Source organism: Mauremys reevesii, linkage group 12, assembly GCF_016161935.1.
Source record: "Mauremys reevesii isolate NIE-2019 linkage group 12, ASM1616193v1, whole genome shotgun sequence".
NCBI lineage: Eukaryota > Metazoa > Chordata > Testudines > Geoemydidae > Mauremys > Mauremys reevesii.
In genome coordinates, this window is record NC_052634.1 from 319,207 (window position 1) to 339,388 (window position 20,182).

Sequence of the window (20,182 nt, forward strand, 5' to 3'; positions counted from 1 at the left end):
GCATCTTTGGAAGGGAAATGCAGTGAGTGGAACCCTCACTCCAATGCAGCCTAATCTCAAGATAATGTATATATGGATTCAGAGCAGATGTTATGCTCATCCATGACGGGGAAGCTAAGGTTTCTGAAAAGGGAATGGGTTAAGGGTCTGTGGAAGTGAATGGAATTTCCCACAGTGCTTCTCCTCACCTGACCAATACGATTCTCCCAGCCCATCCTTCTCAGTCCAGCAGCAGCCAGAATTATGGCACTGAAGTCCTCCTTTTCATCCAGCTTTTTCAAGCGGGTGTTTAAATTTCCTCTCTACATAAAGGGTTAAGTGAGAAGCACAATCTCCAAACTGGGACACTTTGCTTGCAGATCTTAACTCAGCCACTAGAGGCTGCTACTGCTGCAATCACCAAAGGCTGTCACTCCTGTAGCTAATCAGCCTGCTCCCTTCCTCTCTGCTTGGGCCTTTCCTCCCTTATCTCTTGTCCCTCAGCAGCAGCAGTTACTCCCCACAGGGGATGGGGCATGCAGTGTCATATACAAACAGGTCAGGCTTCTGGATCAAACACAATCAACTACAGAGCTTCCTTCTCTGAGGCTCTCTACACTACCGCAGTAAATCGACCTACGCTACACAACTCCAGCTACGTCAAAACCGTAGCTAGAGTTGACATACCTTAGGCTGAGTTACTGCGGGTGGTCGACAGGAGAAAATCTCCCATCTACTTACCTCACTCTTCTCATGGGGGGGGGGGGGTAGAGTACAGGGATCGACTAGAGAGCGATCCGCAGTCGATCTGGCAGGTCTTTACTAGACCCACTAAATCGACCGCCGGTGGATCAATCTCAGAGCGTGGATCCCTGCTACAGTGTAGACCTGCCCTGAGAGAGACACCACAGATGTGTCTTCCAAAAAGATCCTTTAAATACACTGCCAGGTATGGCTGGGTTAGCTTAAATAATGTATGTTACGCACGGGGCCACCTACTGTCTGAGCAGTATCACACAGTGTTCCAAACATGCAGCAAAGCACTACGGAAGAGGGGAAAGGGGAAGATTCCCTCACAGAATGAAAGGAAAGGGGGAACTTTAGTAAGAATGAGCGCTCAAAAGAGGTGGGGCTGGGGAAAGCAGGCCTGCCATCTGCTCCTGGAGCAAGACTGCTGCAGTACACTGCAGAAGTACTGATACACAGTATACTGCATAAGTACTGATCACTTGTCGAGAAGGAAGCCACCAAGATTTCCTCCAGACCTGAAGAAGCCACCAACAGATTAGGGGGAGTTTGAAGGTGTGTCTGTGTTGGGGGGCAAGCAATGGACTCCTTAAGTTCAGAGAGAAGCCACACTAAGTTGCTTTTCAAGCACATTTGCTGTAAGATGGATTTTCCCAAGACTGATGCATATTTGTGCTCTCCTAAGGTTTTGCAGCTTGGGGCAAAAGCATCACCAGGCACTGACACTACACCATGATGTAACAAAATGGGACGAGGAAGGCAGGAGCCAAAGGAGAGTGGACTTCTAAGAACAGCCTGAAAACAGTACCATTCACCAGAACATGCCAACAGCCCTTGTGGGGCCCCAGATGTCTCCAGTCACTTGCATAATTGAGTTGAGGAACTATCCTGGAAAACTTGTTCAGATGGTGGCAGATGGAATTTTGCTGTGAGTTGTGAAGTAATCATTTGGACACTGGCTCTTTGGGACTGTGGACATGTCTCATGGAGCACTGAACATGTCAGCAGCTGACAAATAATAATTGTGCAGAATTAAACAATAAGTTAAAGGGACAGAGACTGGGACAACAGAGCCTTTCACTGCTGGTCTGAATCCCACCCAAGCCATTAGTGACTGAATTGGAATGAGTTGTGTGTCTTATGCCAGTTCCTCCTGTGAAGTGTATCTGCCTCTGAGAAGCTAGACTAATATTGGGCCCTTTCTCAGTAGAAAATACAGGGATTGAATGGGCCAGGGAGAGTAAACTACTCTCTCATAGTAGTTTAGGAAGACAGCATGAAGTTAGTTTGAGCACAGGACTGGAAGTCAGGAAGTCTGGGTTCTAATCATAGCACCAAAGTGCTAGAGAAAAGCCAACTGTTATTTACTGAGATACCACTCCCACACACTGCCAGGAAAGGATACAATATCCCTGAATTCCAGATGAGGGAACCGCCTTTTGAGCTGAGCTGCTCGCCGAAGTGAACTGGTTCCAATCACACTTCAGAGGAAACAAAAAAAACCCAATGTAACAGAATTAGATTCATTCACTCACCTTTAGCTGGGGACAGGTTAGGAGCTTCCAGGGAAACACACACTACCTTTTTAAACTAGTCAGAGAACATTCGGGGATCTATCCATCATTCATATTGGCAGAAGGAAAAATGGAGAGATTTAACATGAGGTCTGACTAAATCTAGATATAACCAGACTACCTAGTCTGTTAAGCAGTCACTGTGGTTAGGTTGTTAGGCCTTTACAAAGCAGACATTAATCCTTGTTAAGGATCTCCGACTCCTCAGTGGGCCACCATCTACAGAATGTAGCAATCCCCAAGCCCTATTTTCTGTTTTGATAACTGCAGTAAACTGGTTTGGAAAGCAGGGATAGCAGTCCTGGGTCATGGAACACATGTCTGGGTGTGCAAGGTGAGGTCTGATAAACAGGTCCTGGAGAATGCAGCGGGAGAGCTCTCTGGACAGCACCGTGTGTCTCTGGACAGCAAGGGGGGCTGCCAGTCTAACCATACAGAGGACTACTTTCAAGGGATGTATGCTACTCACTTTTCTTTTTATCCCATAAAAAAGATGACAAGTCATCTCTAGTTTAGCCTGTGTAAATCTACATCTGTGAAGCAAACAATTTCTTTTGTTTTATTTCTATTTTCTGTGTTTTAATTAAGATTACTGTCATCTGAGTAATTTCAACACAGACATCCCCAAAGAGAAAGGAACCTTGTAACCTCTAAGGAGAGGGACTGAAAAGTCAGTCATTTCTGGAACTTGCCCCCCATCTCAGGGCTTGTATTGGTATAACGTAAGTCACTCGGGGTGTGAAAAAGCCACCCCACTAAGCAATGTGATGTGGACGGCGCTATGTCAGTGGGAGACACTCTCCTACTGACATAGCTACTGCTGCTTGGGAAGGTGGAGTAATTATGCTGCCGGGAGAGCTCTCTCCTGTTGGCGCGGACTGTCTGCACTAGCAGCGCTACAGCGGCGCAGCTACATTAGTAGACCTGCACTGCTGTAGTGATTCTAGTGTAGACTAGTCTTTAGTCTGAGTCAAGAAGCATGGACAGAAAAGTCTGCTCCCACTGAGTTGTGTTACCATCAGAGTGGTGTAGGTGAATGCAACAGGAAAAGCCAATAGACCGAGGAGACGGAGTTGGCCGTGGTGTGGGTCACAAAAACACTGGGCCAAGTTCACCCTGCTTTAAGTCCCTTGACCTCATTGGAGATCCAACAAAGCTGAATGTCCTCTATGTCAGTCAAGAGAGGGAGGAGGTTTTTAGTGTGCAGAGTGCTTTGAAGATATTAAGTGTTAAGAATTCATTCTGGGGGTTGTGGAGCATTTAGAAAATGTCAGATCTCAAGCATGACTGGAGAGATGAGAGGTCAGCTCTTGCTCCTTTATTCAACAGCAGAAATTCTTTCCCATAGTGATAATTATGGTTCCTGGGATTCTTATTAAGTTTTTATTCCTTTACTGCTAATTCCTACAAATGGTTCATTTTAACTTAAATGAAAAAAAAAAGACGACAACAACACAACACTGAAAACACCTCTTAATCTGTGCAAAGGGCAAGGGACAGATGCAAGTCTGGATGTTAACTGGATTAACACAGGGAGTTCACAAAGAATAGTGAAGAGCAGGCAGTTTTGGTATTGAGAAGTCTAAGCCTATCCCATTTCACCACCCAATTTGTTCAATAACAACTCTCCCATCCACTCACCTCTTTTCAGGAAGGCTGTTGAGGGTCTTCCCATAGTTCTTTGGATGAAAAACAACAGCATCATGGGGGTTTTCCCTTCTACAAAGAAATACAGTGTAGACAAGACATCATTCCGTAGGATGTGGTTAAATGGAAACAGTTCTGCTCATGGTCCTTAGTGGAGGTGCCTCTAACTTCCTTATCCTTAGTCCAATACAGGGAGCACTTTCTTTTCCTCTTCCTTTTTCTTTCTAATTAATCTAGAGCTGGTGAAGGTGCTGGTTTGACAATTCTAGACAGTCAGTTCTCTACTCATCTACAGAGCAGGCACAGCACAGGCAGCGGAAGGGCAAGCTTCCCACAGGCACCACCCTCAGTTAACATGCTTAATCCTGACTTGGAGCCCACCCAACCCCTCTTTAAGAAAGAGAGAGTAGGGGTTCAGTCTTCACAGCCCATGGTATTTGGGCTCTCTCTCTCCCCCCTGAGACAGGCAACAAGATGACAAGCACAGTGGCAAGTTGTGCAGTACAGTTACCTACACAAAGGGAAACAGATTGAGACTGACCAAACTCATCACACAGGATGCCAACAGTAAAGAAATGGTCCCTTGGGGATTTTAAAACCCTGCAGGAAGTCAGGCCTCTCAATGCACACTTACTTGCAGATGGCCCCAATGGTGAAGCCAGGCGGGAGCGAAGTTGGCAGGTCCTTCAAGGAGTGAACAACCAGGTCAACTCTACAAGTCAGAGGAGAGAAAAGTCAGAGCATGGTGTGGGTGAAGGAGACCATGGGGCACCTGCAAGATGCCTGCAGATCTGAGAAATAAAAATTCCACACTGGACTTTAGTGTAGAAAGGGGGGCTGGAAATCAGGAATTCTGGGTTCTATTCTCAGTTCTACTAATTCACTGTGCAATTTTAGACAGGTCACTTCATCTCTCTGTGCCTCAGTTTTTCCATCTGTAACATAATGATGTATATCTCCCAGGGGTGCTACATCATAAATATTTGCAAAGTGATTTGAAGAGCCTGGTCTGGGTGCTGAAGACCCATATGCACATTGCACAGACACCCATCAACCTTGCAGTACACAGAGCTCAGTGGATCCGATATCCAGTCAGATTTAAATAACTACTTTTCAGTTGGCAGCAGCCCAGAGCTCAAGCTGCCTGCATCACTTCATACCACTGACACAGCCATCAAAAAAGGGCTTGAATCCTGAGAGCCTGAACTCACTGGGAGTCTTTCCACTGACTTCAGTGGGAGTTAGATCAGGACCTTAGATGACAAGGACCCAAAGGGGAATCTCTAATTTTAATCCAAATTGAGACAAGTCTCTCGATCCATGTGCATCCCATACCCTAGCTGGAACACGAAGTAAAAAACAGCAATCTCCCTCAGTCACAACTGACATCTGAACCCAGGTTTCCCACAGAAATAAGTTACCTCAAAAGAGGCTTAACCCTAATGCTTCCAGTTCTCCTGCACTGTTGGTAGTGAGTACAATTAACAGGCAGAAGGCTTTGGAGACTGTTTAATGCTAGCTGTGAATCTGAGGCATCTACTGAAATGTCTGAATTCAAACTGTATGTGGCCACCCAGTGATGTGTATGTAACAAATAATACTGTTGCTCTAAAAATACCACAGGTTGTAGGGCATCGGTTCAACCAACACAAACATTACTGATTGACATGACACATTTTTCCTTCGGCCATGTAAGCCCAACTAAAACAGCCAGGGGAAGGAGACAGACTATGGATAGCACATTTCACAAGCCTCTCATTCTCTAAAACAGGGGTCGTCAACCTTTCAGAAGTGGTGTGCCAAGTCTTCGTTTATTCACTCTAATTTAAGGTTTTGCATGCCAGTAATACGTTAACGTTTTTAGAAGGTCTCATTCTATAAGTCTATAATATATAACTAAACTATTGTTGTATGTAAAGTAAATAAGGTTTTTAAAATGTTAAAGAAGCTTCATTTAAAATTTAATTAAAATGCAGAGTCCCCTGGACCGGTGGCCAGGACCCAGACAGTGTGAGTGCTACGGAAAGTCAGCTTGTGTGCCGCCTTCGGCATCCATGCCATAGGTTGCCTACCCCTGCTCTAAAATGTTCTAAAAGAAGTTTGAATTATAAACAAGCCACTAGACTGTGAATGTTTGTCGATTTCAGATGCAGACAGAATCTGCAGCACTGCCCGGGCCATTCCATCGCTTGCAGTAAGCAAGAGAAAGGTTCAGAGCTCTTACTCATTTCTTTCCAGTGCATTTTCCAGCTCCTTGGTAAAGAGGCTCTTCTCTCCAATCTAAATAGGGAGGGAGGAACATGAAGCATATTACCAACATAGTCACATAGCCTCACTCAATTCAAAGGAGGAAGAGGTCATTTACCTTGGAAAGAGCAGTGTCCAGGATCTTGTCTCCAGTTGTTGACATGGCAACTGTTCAAAGAGAGAGATTTTTAAGAGTAGCAATACAGAGAGATCAGATAGGCCCAGACTCTAAGTCTCTGTGCGGTATGCAGCAAAGGGGTACATGCCTGCTGCATTCTAGTGCAGGTGTGAATGCAAGCTCCATGTAGCAGGAGTATTCTAGCAGTACTCTGTACTAAGCAGGAGTAAAGATTAGGTCTTCTGGAAGTGTGCTGCCTTATTCCCAAGAGCGCAGAGTAAGAAAAGGGAAGGCCAGGAGTGTGCGTGTCTGAGGACAGTAGTTTTAAGCAGGAGCCTCATCACACTAACAAGACACTCTGCTTTGAGCACCATCTCTGGCCTCACTCCTGCTACTAGGCAAGTACTCAGCAGCCATCCAATCAATGCAGCTTTGGGATCCTGACTGCTCCCTGTCTGGTTTATATAATTTTTTACTTTGCACTTGAACATGAATATATGGTGCATCTAGCTTGGAGCCAGACTATTACATGGTTACTCTACGGAATGACAGTACCATAATCTGCATAGAAACTTGGGAAATCAATGCTCAGCCATACATGGAATCCATCCTCTCCTTGCTCTGCAGACATTAGCATCTCTTGCCCAGTCACGTGATACTAACAGAATGGAACTGATTCGGATTCTCCACTTACGCAAACGCCACAATCTCTCTTCCTTGGGCCCAGGGCTTCTTGCATAACAGATATTACACATCAAACCATCCCACTCCAACTGCTCCCTGCCTCTGAGCAGCATTTGAACACCCACCAATCTCAAAATGAAGGTTGAGGTATCGCTTGCGGAGCATTTCCACCACACTGTCTGTCTGAATCCGGGCCAGCTGCAGTTTAAAAACAGAAGGCTAAGTCGCATGTGAGATGGCATGTGTTCAGTACAAGCTTTTCTATTCTTAGACATAGTCAAATGCACCCACCAAAGCGTCCAAAACACAAGCATTAATGCAAATAAATAGAAGTCTTAGCACAGTGCTACACAAACTCTACCCCTGCATAATGATCACAACACCCAACAGAAGAAAGTATTACCATCCCTGCTTTACAGATGGAGAAACAGAAACAAAATTGGAATGACCTGCCCCATGGTCAGACAGTGAGTCAGTGGTAGGGTCAGAATTAGAGCACTGTAAAGACAGACCAAATTTCTTCAGTTAGAAGTAGTGGTTCAAACAGGGGACTGGAAGTCAGAATTCCTGGATTCTATTTTCAGCTCTGCCACTGACTTGCTATGTTCTGTGGCGAGCCATTTCAGCTCTTTGTGCCTCGGCGACATTATGTTTAAAGTGGAGATGTTTAAAGTGGAGCCTACCTAACTGGAAGGGCTGTGGCTTACTATCCGTGAAGTGCCATCACTGGGTGAACGGAACTAGAGCAGTGGCTCTCAAACTTTTTTTGTTTATACTAGTGACCCCTTTCACATAGCAAACCTCTGAGTGAGACCCCCTTTATAAATGAAAAACACTTTTTAATATACACCGCTACCTCGATATAACGCCACCCGATATAACATGAATTTGGATATAACGCGGTAAAGCAGTGCTCGGGGGGGGGGGGGGCGGGGCTGCACACACTGGTGGATCAAAGCAAGTTCAGTATAACATGGTTTCACCTATAACACGGTAAGATATTTTGGCTCCCAAGGACAGCGTTATATCGAGGTAGAGATGTATTTAACACCATTATAAATGCTGGAGGTAAAGCAGGGTTTGGGGTGGAGGTTGACAGCTCGCGACCCCCCCCATGTAATAACCTCATGACCCCCCGTTTGAGAACCCCTGAACTAGAGAAACACAATGATGTGCTTTTGTAATTTTTAAAGTGCGTCAGACTAAGCATTGTGCACAGTTCTAGAGAATAGGTCTTGCAGTAAGGGGCACCCATTGTTATAACAAAGGCAGACTAAATAGTCTGGCGATTCCCACCTCAATGAGTGATGAGCTAAAATGCACCATATCTGCTCTGTGCTTTTTATGAATGCTAAACTTTACCATTGCTGTGCGATCCTGCAAGGAGCCAGGATTAAGATTTGTCTGCAGGAATTGTGTTCTATATGAGCAGAGGTATGTCAGAAAGTTGTGCAGAAGGAAAACGGCAGCAGCTCAATACAACAGACAGAGCAAGCCGCAGGGTTTGGAGGCTGCAAAGGCCCAGGTACCTGTAGATGGGACACATTTAATTTACACTCTGGAAGGGGAAGGATCACATCAAATAGTCCACCACCACTATCCTACTCAAGCAGAAGGCAGAGGATCCCTCCATAGATCCTGACCCTGTGAGGGGCAATGTAGTCTAGTAGTCACAGCTGAAGATGAACCAGGAAGCCTAGTTTCTAATCTTTCTCTGCTACTGATGCTCTGAGTGGCCGTGGCCAAGTCACGGGTTTCCACATGTGTAAAATGAGTCCAACAAACTTCCCTTTTGTAAGCTACTATGAGATGCTAGGTGAAAGGCACAGGTGCTATAAGTGCAAAGTGTTGATAATAATTCTTAATAGATTAGCAGATCACACACAGTGGAGAACAGCAACGTCCCACCCTTCAATGCCCATCTGTATCATCTTCTAGCCTCCCACAAAGTACAGAGCCATGCTTGCGCCTGACTTCCAGAGTAGGCAAGATTATCTCAAAACAAAGGCCCAAGGCACATTTATCTCTCTTTGCAAACTTGCTCCTCCCAGCTGCAGCTAGATAGCAAGAAAGACCCAATGTATTTCTTATATCTTTCCTCCCAGGCTTTGTGAGTGTCAACGCAGCCTAAGTTTTGCCTCCATATAAGATATTTGGTGTTGGATATAGCAAAATGAAGACACAAAGGGATTCTACTGAAAGAGGAGTGTAAACACCCCCCTGTTTCTTGAGCTACTCCATTAGCTTGGTGCCGATGGAATGTGCCAACTGACAGCCATTGGGACTCAAGTTCTGTTTATTCAGAATGGATACAGTCCAGGTGGCAACAAGGCAAGCGTCTCCCACATAGCTGTAACAACATGCCTCAGGCCCAACATGGAGGGATCCCCTGCAGGAGAGCTCAAGTCTCATGGCCCATTGAATCTTGGGCCTTCCTACGGGGACTGCCAACAAGGACGCCTATTATAGTGCAACTCTGATAACATTATTTCTAATTCACAGAGGTCACTCTTTGGCAAAGATATCATTACTCCAGTCTAGGGTCACTTTCTGGGGAGGACTTGGGCTTTTTGGTTTGAGAAAGACAGTTCATCTGCATAAACAAATATAAGTAAATTTATTTCCATCTAATAATACTTTGTGCTTAATCCAAGGATCATAAGGTGCTTTACTAATATGAAAGAATGAAGCCTCATGCCCTAGACCTTCTGTGAAGTATCCACAAATTGTCCCCATTTTACAGATGAGAAAATAGCAGCACAGATAAATAAAGAACAAAATTTTCAAGAGTGTCCACTACTTTGGGTGCTCAAACTTGAAACATCTGGATCCCAATTTGCATCCGCACCTTCTAGTGACTTGAGTTGAGAACTCAGCACCTCTGAAAGCGTGCTAGGTACGTACATAAGCTTGGACACCCAAAATTAGAGGCCACTTTTGAAGATTGGCCCTAAGAGACTTGCCATAAGTCACACAGTGAGTCAGTCGTAGAGATGGGAACAGAACAAGGGAATACTGATTCCTAGTCTTTCACTCTGCCCACTAGACAACACTTCTCTATTGAACAGGAAACCTGATAGGTGCCGTACTTCATTTGGCTTTATTTATAAATATTAGAGATACACACTTATTTACAGAGGGTAACTGCTGTACATCATATTTTTAAAGTTGAAATTAGACACCCAGATTTTCTACTTTTAGGAGATGCAGCTACAGGGTCTCAAGTCACAACTGTCCCCGTTGAATAGAGACTCAGCAATATGGTGATACCAGAACACAGGCTAATTTAATAAGCAGAAACTCACCTGACTCCTCCTGGTGCCCACTCGGATAACTCTGTTTTTCAGGCCATTTTCATCCTATGAACAATATGTTTCATGTATTTTAAAAATTAAAGCAAATCCTCCAAATCCATAATTGTGGAGGTTTTCTTTACAGTGCTCTCTGCCAACTCAGAGCTCATTCCACCGTAGCTAAACGTGTTCCCCAAGTGGCAACCACATCTTCCTAAACTGAGCAAAACATCAAATATTTAAACTAACACAAGAGTAGGTTTGCAAAGACTGTAAACTCCTGTTGGGAAATGTGCAGCACCTCCCAGAAGGCACTCGCTGTCTTGCAGTATTGGGCCCAAGAGCTCAATTCTGTGAACACTACCAGACATAGCACACGCTACTGTGAACAGTCCTATTGACTTTTGTAGTAAGCGTTTGCAGGGTTGGAAATCATATGTGCTGTATTATTAAGTTGTTAAATGTTCAGCTAGTCACAAAAAGTCATTAAGAAAAACACTTAGTCCTTATATAGAACTTTTCACTTTCAAAATGCTGTGTAAGCGTTAACTAACATCTGCATATTTATGTACGTCTTTAAAAAATGATCAAACTTTTATCTTAATTAAATACCCAGCTAGGACTGATCTATTCAGTAAATGGCAGAATTAGAGGGGAAGTGGTATAATCCCTTTACCTTCATCCTCTCCTTTTGATTTAAGCACTATATCTTAACTAAAGACAAACAGTGCAGAGACCACAACCTTAGGAACATTTTACTTGTAATTGTTTTCTAAAAAAGATAAAGTAATATTGTTCGATTTTTGTTTTCTCCCACCCCCTTAAAACTGTAAAGGATGGGGGAGTAGATTTTAAGCCTGGCCTATTAAATTATCCCGACAGATTTGCAGAGCTGATATATACACATTATTTTATTATGAGATATATAATTACCAGGAACAATCTAAGCCCTGAAGAATGCAAAGTCCGTTCCTTTACCTGAGTGTTCCTCAGTGTCTTGTTCTCCATCGCTATGGACTTTTCCAACCCCAATGCCTGTTATGTGAAAGAGAAGAAGACGCTCCTTGAACTGGGAAAGAGGAGAGGAGGGAAGTTATTGCCTCTGCTGCCTAGCACAGTGTGCGCCAGACCATGTGCTAGAGAGAAGGGCTGTTCCATTTGTGACCAGACCTTTCTGGTGTAGCATGGACACACAGATAAGAGGTGACAGGCATGCTACAGTATGTGCTGCACTAGGAGATTGGGAGGGAAAGGCCTTCAGAAAGCAGGGATGGGTGTGACCAGCATTTAGGAATGGAGGTTACCAGTTCTGCAGAGAAGGAAATTCAGCTGTAGGAGCTACCTCAGCAGAGCTGTCCAGCTTCGGTATGGAAAAAAAAATTGTGCTGAATCACAAGGAAGGAGACCGTCTCTCCCTCAATGACACCAGCCCAAGCCCTTTGCTGCCTGCTATACCCCCAGATCTGTGTATAGCATCTAATGCATTACCCAACAGAACAGTCACAAGGTGGGTATTTTCATAAGTGAACAATGATCATTTTCACCAAGATATTATTTTGTGGGAGAGGGACACAACATGTGGCTTCGTACAAAGCAGAGATTCCAGCTCTATCACCCAGCCTCAAGGCAACAGAGCACAATTTCTTTGAAACTATCACAAGCTATGTGGATTAACAAAGGGCAGTGAGCCAAGAGACCTGGGCTTTATGCAGAACTCAACCACTGATTCACCTTGCAACTTTGAGCAGTAATTCAGCTACTCTTCCTTAGTTTCCCTTTCTATAAAATAGCTCCTTGTAAAGTGCATTTGATTTTTTTAATTGGACTGGTATTATAAAGGCCTCATGTACTAATGGGCAGGGTTAAAAACTCATTCTTATCTCTAAGCTCAGACGCGGTCTCAGCCCAGTGGAAAACCACTTGTGTTGAAATCTTTGACTAACAGCAGGGTTAATAAAAATACTCAACCTTTACACAAAACTGTGCCTTCAGTGTATTAACTAATTTGGTTTCAACATCAATAATTTGGGACTTATTGCTACCTTAATCTAGGATTCTGAATACAGCCATGTGTTTACAGATTACAATTATTAAAATATGTACAATCTTTAGTTTTCATAGTTGGCTTAGTCTGCTCCCAAGTACCATGAACAGTGTTTATTTTAGCAGGTGTATGGTTATACACCCAAAGAGAAACAGTCAATATTTTTCTATTCCCATTTGATCACATCACATGAAGGCAGACAACTAAATACTGACAAATTTTATAGGTGCTTGCATACGAATGCAAGAAGCCAAAATGCTAAGATGGGTGAACTTGAGTGCCTGATGTTAAACGAGAATACTGATGTAACAGGCATCACAGAAACTTGGTGGAATGATGACAAATCAGTGGGTCATTGTAACACCAGGAAACAAAATATATGGGAATGACAGAGTAGGTTGTGCTGGTGGGGGAATGGCACTATATGTAAAAGAAAGCACAGAATCAAATATAGTAAAAACCTTAAATGAACCAAATTGTACCACAGAATCTCTATGGATAGAAATTCCATGTTTGAATAATAAGAATATAGCAGTAGGAATGTACTACCGACCACCTGACCAAAATGTTGACGACGGTAATTGTGAAATGCTCAGGGAGATGAGAGAGACTATAAAAGTAGAAAACTCAATAATAATGAGGGATTTCAAATATCCCCATATTGATTGGGTTCATGTCACCCCAGAAGGGATGCTGAAATAACGTTTCTAGACACTATTAGTGACTGCTTCTTGAGGCAACTAGTCCTGGCACCCACAAGGTAAAGAGGTAATCCTTGGTTTAGTCCTGAGCGGAGCACAGGTTCTGGTCCAAGAGGGGAATATAGCTGAACCACCCAGTAATAGTGACCACAGTGTAAATAAATTTAACATCCTTGTGGGGAGGAAATACAAAAGAAGCCCACCATAGTAGCATTTAACTTCAAAAAGGGGAACTACACAGAAATGAGGAAGCTAGTTAAATGGCAGTTAAAAGGAATAATCACAAGAGTGAAATGCCTGCGAGTGCATGGAAACTTCTTAAAAACCACCATAATAGAGGTTCAAACTAAATGTATATCCCAAAGGAAAAAATAAACCAGTAACAGGAGCAAAAAAATGCCACCATGGCTAAACAGAGTGAAAGATGCAGAGACAAAAAGGCATCCTTCAAAACCTGGAAGTCAAATCCTACTGAGGAAAACAGAAAAGAACAAACTCTGGCAAGTCCAATATAAAAGTATAATTTGACAGACCTAATTAGCAACTAGCAAGACATGCAAAACTAACAGCCAGTTTTTTTAAGTATATCAGAAGCAGGAAGCCTGCTGAGGCCCCTGAACGAATAAGATGCTAAAGGAACACTCAAAGAAGACAAGGCCATTGAGGAGAAGATCAATGAATTCTTTGCATCCCTCTTCACTGCAGAGGGCCTGAGGAAAATTCCCACACGAACCATACAAATCTGAGGAACTAGCCCAGATTGTGGTGTCAGTGGACGAGGGTTTGGAGCAAAATGATAAATTAAACAGTAATAAATTGCCAGGGCCAGATGGTATTCACCCAAGAGTTCTAAAGGAATTCAAATATGAAATTTCAGAACCACTAAGTGTAGTAAGTAACCTATTGCTTAAATCAGCCTCTGTACCAGATGACTGGAAGATAGCTAATATAATGCCAATTTTTAAAAAAAGGCTGTAGAGGTGATTAGGGATGTAAAAGGTTAAATGGTTAACCGGTAAGTGGCAGCCACCCTGGAGGAGCCCCAGCCGGTCAGCCCCAGTGACCCCAGCCCCTCTCCCTTTCATTGGTTAACGGTTAACCGATGAAGCGATATAATTTTAATAGTTTAAATGGTAAATTTTTTAAATGGTATTTACATCCCTAGAGGTGATCCTGGCAATTACAGGCAGGTAAGCCTACCTTCAATACCAGGTAAATTGGGTGAAACTATAGTAAACAAAATGATTATCCGATACACAGATGAACACAATTTGTTAGAAGAGTTAACACTGATCAATCTATTAGAATTCTTTGTAGGGGTCAACAAATATTCTGGACAAGGGTGATTGAGTGGATACAGTGTACTTGGACTTTGAGAAAACCTTTGACAACATTCCTCACCAAGGCTTTTAAGCAATGTAAGCAGTCATGGGATAAGAGGGAAGGTCCTCTCATGGATCAGTAACTGATGAAAGAACAGGAAACAAAAGTTAGGAATAAATGGTTCATTTTCACAGCAGAAAAAGGTAAATAGTGAGTTACACCAAGGATCTGTATTAGGGCCTATGCTGTTCCACATATTCATAAGGTCATGAACAGTGAGGTGTCAAAGTTTGCTGATGATATAAAGTTACTCAAGATAGTTAAATCCAAAGCTGACATTGAACATTTACAAAGGGATAACATTATTAAGATAATTTCCTTAATTACTTGCGCCATTATCTTCCCTGGCACAGAAGTTACACTAACTGCTCTGTAGTTTCCTGGGTTGTTTTTATTTCCCTTTTTATAGATGGGCACTAGATTTGCCCTTTTCCAGTCTTCTGGAATCTCTCCCGTCTCCCATGATTTTCCAAAGATAATAGCTAGAGGCTCAGACACCTCCTCTATTAGCTCCTTGCGTATTCTAGGAGGCATTTCATCAGGCCCCGGTGACTTGCAGGCATCTAACTTTTCTAAGTGATTTTTAACTTGTTCTTTTTTTATTTTATCTTCTAAACCTACCCCCTTCCCATAAGCATTCACTATGTTAGGCATTACCTCAAACTTCTCAGTGAAGACCAAAACAAAGAAGTCATTGAGCATCTCTGCCATTTCCAAGTTTCCTGTTACTGTTTCTCCCTCCTCACTGAGCAGTGGGCCTACCCTGTCCTTGGTCTTCCTCTTGCTTCTAATGTATTGATAAAAAGTCGTCTTGTTTCCCTTTATTCCCATAGCTACTTCAAGCTCATTTTGTGCCTTTGCCTTTCTAATCTTGCCCCTGCATTCCTGTGTTGTTTGCCTATATTCATCCTTTGTAATCTGACCTAGTTTCCATTTTTTATGACTCCTTTTTATTCTTTAGATCATGCAAGATCTCGTGGTTAAGCCAAGCTGGTCTTTTGCCACATTTTCTATCTTTCCTACCCAGCAGAATAGCTTGTTTTTGAGCCCTTAATAGTGTCCCTATTAAGTACTTCTTCAAAAAATGCATAGTTTACCAGTGGAAGTCGTTGTCAGGGGATGTAGTCAAGGCCAAAACAACAAATGGTTTTAAATAGGAATGAGCTAAGTTCATGGAGGAGAGGTCCATCAATGGCTATTAGCCAAGATGGTCAGGAACGCAACACTGGGTGTCCCTAAACCTCTGACTGCCAGAAGCTGGGACTGGATCGCTCAGTAATTGCCCTATTCTGTCATTCCCTCTGAAGCACCCACCACTGGCCAATGTCAGAAGACAAGATAATGCACCTGATGAACCACTGGTCTCACCCAGTATGGCCACTCTTACGTTTAACCACAATAATCATCTCTGTCCCTATACCTCCTTTCCCTACACCACATATGGGCCTCTCCTCAGCCCCGCAAGCCTCACAAATCGGAAAGGTTAAATCTCTGGAAGGAGACGTCAAATTTATTCTTTGGCAAGGGCCAAATATAATTTTTAATTACAGTCCACAGGTCAAACAACATATTCAGGACAACACGCTCCCCTCGATGCACAGACCTTCCACGGAGAACAATGGCAGGTTACCACAGAAATCAGTAGTAGAATCTGGCTTTTACATAACACAACTGTCAGTAATTATTTGTTCAGTCCCTTATTGTCACATTCAGTCTCACACAACAGGGAAATCTGCTCCCCCTTCAGCTACACCATTATTTCCGCCCTTTGTTTCCTTTCCCGCCTTATCCTCCTTTCTCCGTTTCCGTCCCTCAACCTGGTCTTCAGGTATTTCCTCCTCTCTTCCCTCTGCATTTCTTTTTTAGCAGCAATTCCCACCTCCTTGTGTTTCATTCTCATCTCCTTCCCCATACCACTCACTAACTGGTCATCAATTACATAATTAATGCTTACATTCAAGTGTCATAATAAGGCTTAAAAATTAATACACCATGAGATTAACGGAAGAATTCATATCTCTCAAAGCTATTGTGACTGTCTGCAGATTCAGGAAGACTATAAACTGACGCATTCTTTTTGGTTCATATTTGAGAAGTTTCCTTCACAGCCACAAGAACTAGAATTTATTTTTTTTTAAATAAAATATTAGAATCTGCCACATCTGAAAATAAATCCAAACACAGGGAACAAGGTTTTTGACCCTTCTGATCTACTCAGTGATATATTTCACCTGCTACGCACCTCACCAGGTAAACGTCAACAAGGCTAGTTGTTCCTTCCACTCAATGCTGTCCAAAGCCCTATACAGGTCTGCATAAGATACTAAATTGTCTGCAATGCCTTGGCTGTGCAGAAAAGCTGTTAGCTCATCTGCTATATAACTCACTTACAGACAATGTCAGTGAAGTCATATCTTCTACTGGTCCCTCACCCACCTTGCAGCAAGGCAACAACGATACTTACCAATCAATACCAATCCCCTAGAACTGAAAGGGACCTTGAAAGGTCATCAAGTCCAGTCCCCTGCCTTCACTAGCAGGACCAATTTTTTCCCCAGATCCGTGGCCTCCTCAAGGATTGAACTCACAACCCTGGGTTTAGCAGGCCAATGCTCAAACCACTGAGCTATCCCTCCCCTCCAGTTATATATACTGCTAATATATAACTCAGTTGTCCAAAGTGCTGGCTTCTCGACCTCTACTCTGTGGAGCTTTTACAATTCTGAAGCCATAAAACACAGATTAAGAAGGTGGCTTGCCTCAAGTTTGGTCTGAGTATCCTTCTCCTGAAGCACATGGATCTTCCCATCTCTAGTCAGCACGTAGAGAGACCCCCACTCTGCTAAGACATCCACCACGTCATCGAAGACCGAGCTGTACGCAATGAACTTGTTACACAGGTCGTAGACATTCAACATTTGCTTGTCAGAGTTCTGTGGGTCGCTCCCAGCAAACTCTGATCTGGATACCAGAAGAAAGAGGAAGAGATTAACACATGTGCCCCTGGATTTCTGAATCACATTCTAAATAGCGTCTCCTTAACACATTTAGAGCTGGGATACAAACCTTTGAACAACCATGTGAGTATATTGCATGTTAGTCCATATACTAGATGGGAGAAATCATATCTGAGTTATAAAAGGGTGGTGACAGATCCCACTGGATCTGGATGGTGGTGCATGGCACTATCCCAGGAGCAATGACTGGATTCTGTAGATTCAGCTGAATTCATAGCAGCCTTTGCCGGGGCTCTAATACTAATCACATGCCACAGTAATGTCAGTCAACACTGGGATGAATCTCAGGGTGCCCAGGACTGAGAATCACCTTGTTACCCACCCTGCCTCCGGATAGAGAGATACTTGCTGCTGCTTAACTGGGTGTCGGCTCCCTGACACTTCCAGCCTGTTAGCTCCCAAACCATCTCCTCTGGGCTATGTCACCCCTTACTTTGCCTTGCAGGTGAACGACAGGTGCACGCCAGTCCCCAAACCCCTTCGAAGCATTCCCCTGTGGTGTTCAGCTCCTTAATCACAGAACGCTCACAGTAATAAGAGGTTCGTTATCCCTGAGGCAACAGTGTACACACCATCTTGAATGATTCAACTCAGGAGCAGCATCTCGTACAATACTACAGCACTGAGTTATACTTACAATGAAAGCAAGCATAAGTTCATCAAAGATCAGAACATATTTTCAGTGGATGTACACAACTCCTTACATAGCAGTCGTACCAACATTTACGACAATGAGCACAACCATTTAAATACCCCATCTTTCTGAATGAATACTATGAAAGCAGTAGGCCTGTTAGGAGTTGCTGTCACAGACCAGTGAGCCCTCTGCCAGCTGAGAGCAATGGGGCTCTGTGTCACAATAGCCTTGCACAACAAAACAGCAGGAGAGCTGCAAAGAACAAAAACTGCACAGTGAATACATGTAAAATGGACTCATCTGCTTCCCGGAGTCTTACTTTGGAGAGCTCTTCCGGTCCTTGGAAACAATGATGAGGTATCCCCGATACCAGTGAACGAGCAACTTCTGGCCCTCAAAGGCAAAGCAGGGGCCACGCTCATCTGGCTGGTACAGATACACACATTCGTTTCCTGCCACAATGAACTGGAGGTCCTGGGAGGGGTCGCTGAGCGTGGAGCAGCGTAAACCGCAACCATGTGTGTCCAGCTCCAGACGAGGATAATCCTTCACTGACAGCATATAGGACTGCGAATGAAATATGATTTTTCAGAGATTATATCGAACCGCAGATTGGTGATAAATAACCAGGAGCTGTCACAATCAGTGGGCCAGAGTCTGACCTCCATTACAGCTTTGTCAAGCCAATATCTTACCTGGATGTTCTCCGTGGTGACAACAAAAAGGTGGGTCATTTTCCCAGACTGGCGGAAGGCAAGGCCAGTGACCGGGTAATTGCCTTCATGTAAGATCTGGGTCTTACTGTGTCGGTCTCGTGTGATGTCCCCCTTTATAAGCACAACACTTCCATCTGCAAAACCTGTCGAAGAAAAAGGACTAAACCGTTTATGTCTATGGCACTTTCCAAACATATACTAGTATTAAGTCCACGGCAGCTGTAGTCAGCTGGATCCTCCTTGTTGTTTCCCAGACAGATATGCATACTGGGGTGGTCCCATGGTCTTCTCATTTCACAGACCCATGTATCAAACTTCCTTCTTGAGCAGGGCCTACTAAGACCTTTTCACGGCCATCTCCTGGCCCAGTGAAAAGCCTTACTGTTTGAGAAAGTTTAATCTCTGTTTCTTACACACACGCTCTCTTTATGGTTTATTTTCTCCCACTGCTCCTTTTTCTTTTGTTACGCTACAGCAGATGCCTAGCTGACTGGAACCAGTTTTGTGTAACAGTTGGTTTAAATCACAGCGCGACACATGTACATAATAAGCACTATAAAACTCAACATTGTAAAATGGAAGGAAACCAGTTGGTCAAAAGTCACATTTTTAGGACAAGTCTTTGAACAAGTTACTGATCCATGAGAAAACCTTCTCTCTTATCTCATGACTATTTAGTTTGCATAAGAGCCTTTGGTGATGGACCTCAACAAAGGCTTCCTGAAAGTCCTAGTACACTATATCCACGGGATCACCGTTGTCCAAGTGCTTGTTGACACCCTCAAAGAATCCAAGTTGGTGAGGCATGACTTTCCTTTACAAAAAGCCGTGTTAACTCTTCCCCCAACAAATCGTGCTCATCTGCCCCTTGTGGGTTCCAGAACTAGATGCTCCAAGAAGCAGTCACTCATGCTGTCACAAAATTTTATCTCAGCAGCATGCCCCAATGTGACATTTACCCAGTCATTATAACAGTGCTTTCTGCTTCTGGAGCCTCTCTAACCAACATTACCATTTCAGAATCGCTGTCACCATCTTTGTCAAGTGGTTGAGAGCCTATGCCTACTGCTATACTTTTTTTAGTCAAGCATGCAATCAGGGCCGGATTTCCAATTAGGCACAGTAGGCACGTGCCTAGGGGCACCGGCGTTCTAGGGTCACCTAAATGTGGGTTAAAAGTTCAAACATACATGGTTCAAAGTGATTAGCGTAAACTTATCTTAAAAAACTTATAAACAACCCAATGATACAGTAGAACCTCAGAGTCACAGACACCTCGGGAATGGAGGTTGTCCATAACTCTGAAATGGCCACAACTTCAGACAAGACCTTACGGACTTCAGACACCGAGGGGACGGGGGGATTGGGACCGCTGCCACAGGTGGGGTGGGGGGT

At 43.6% G+C, this 20,182-nt stretch overlaps 1 protein-coding gene across 4 annotated transcripts in view; it reads right to left on the minus strand.

Annotated features, from left to right (window-relative positions):
* The window catches only part of HMBS (hydroxymethylbilane synthase), a 30,951-nt gene that overhangs the window by 7,669 nt on the left and 3,100 nt on the right, over positions 1-20,182 (minus strand). For 2 of the 4 annotated variants that reach the window (XM_039496502.1, XM_039496504.1), the window contains exons 4-15: positions 18,767-18,930; positions 18,391-18,638; positions 17,177-17,378; positions 11,268-11,324; positions 10,302-10,355; positions 7,122-7,194; positions 6,313-6,362; positions 6,172-6,227; positions 4,582-4,659; positions 3,942-4,019; positions 2,132-2,207; positions 189-302 (exon numbers count right to left, since the gene is read on the minus strand). In XM_039496502.1, coding sequence (XP_039352436.1) covers positions 189-302; positions 2,132-2,207; positions 3,942-4,019; positions 4,582-4,659; positions 6,172-6,227; positions 6,313-6,362; positions 7,122-7,194; positions 10,302-10,355; positions 11,268-11,324; positions 17,177-17,378; positions 18,391-18,638; positions 18,767-18,930 — 1,250 coding nt within the window. Of the gene's footprint in view, positions 1-188; positions 303-2,131; positions 2,208-3,941; positions 4,020-4,581; positions 4,660-6,171; positions 6,228-6,312; positions 6,363-7,121; positions 7,195-10,301; positions 10,356-11,267; positions 11,359-17,176; positions 17,379-18,390; positions 18,639-18,766; positions 18,931-20,182 lie in introns of those variants that run through there. The other 2 variants (XM_039496503.1, XM_039496505.1) reach the window with 2 other exon arrangements.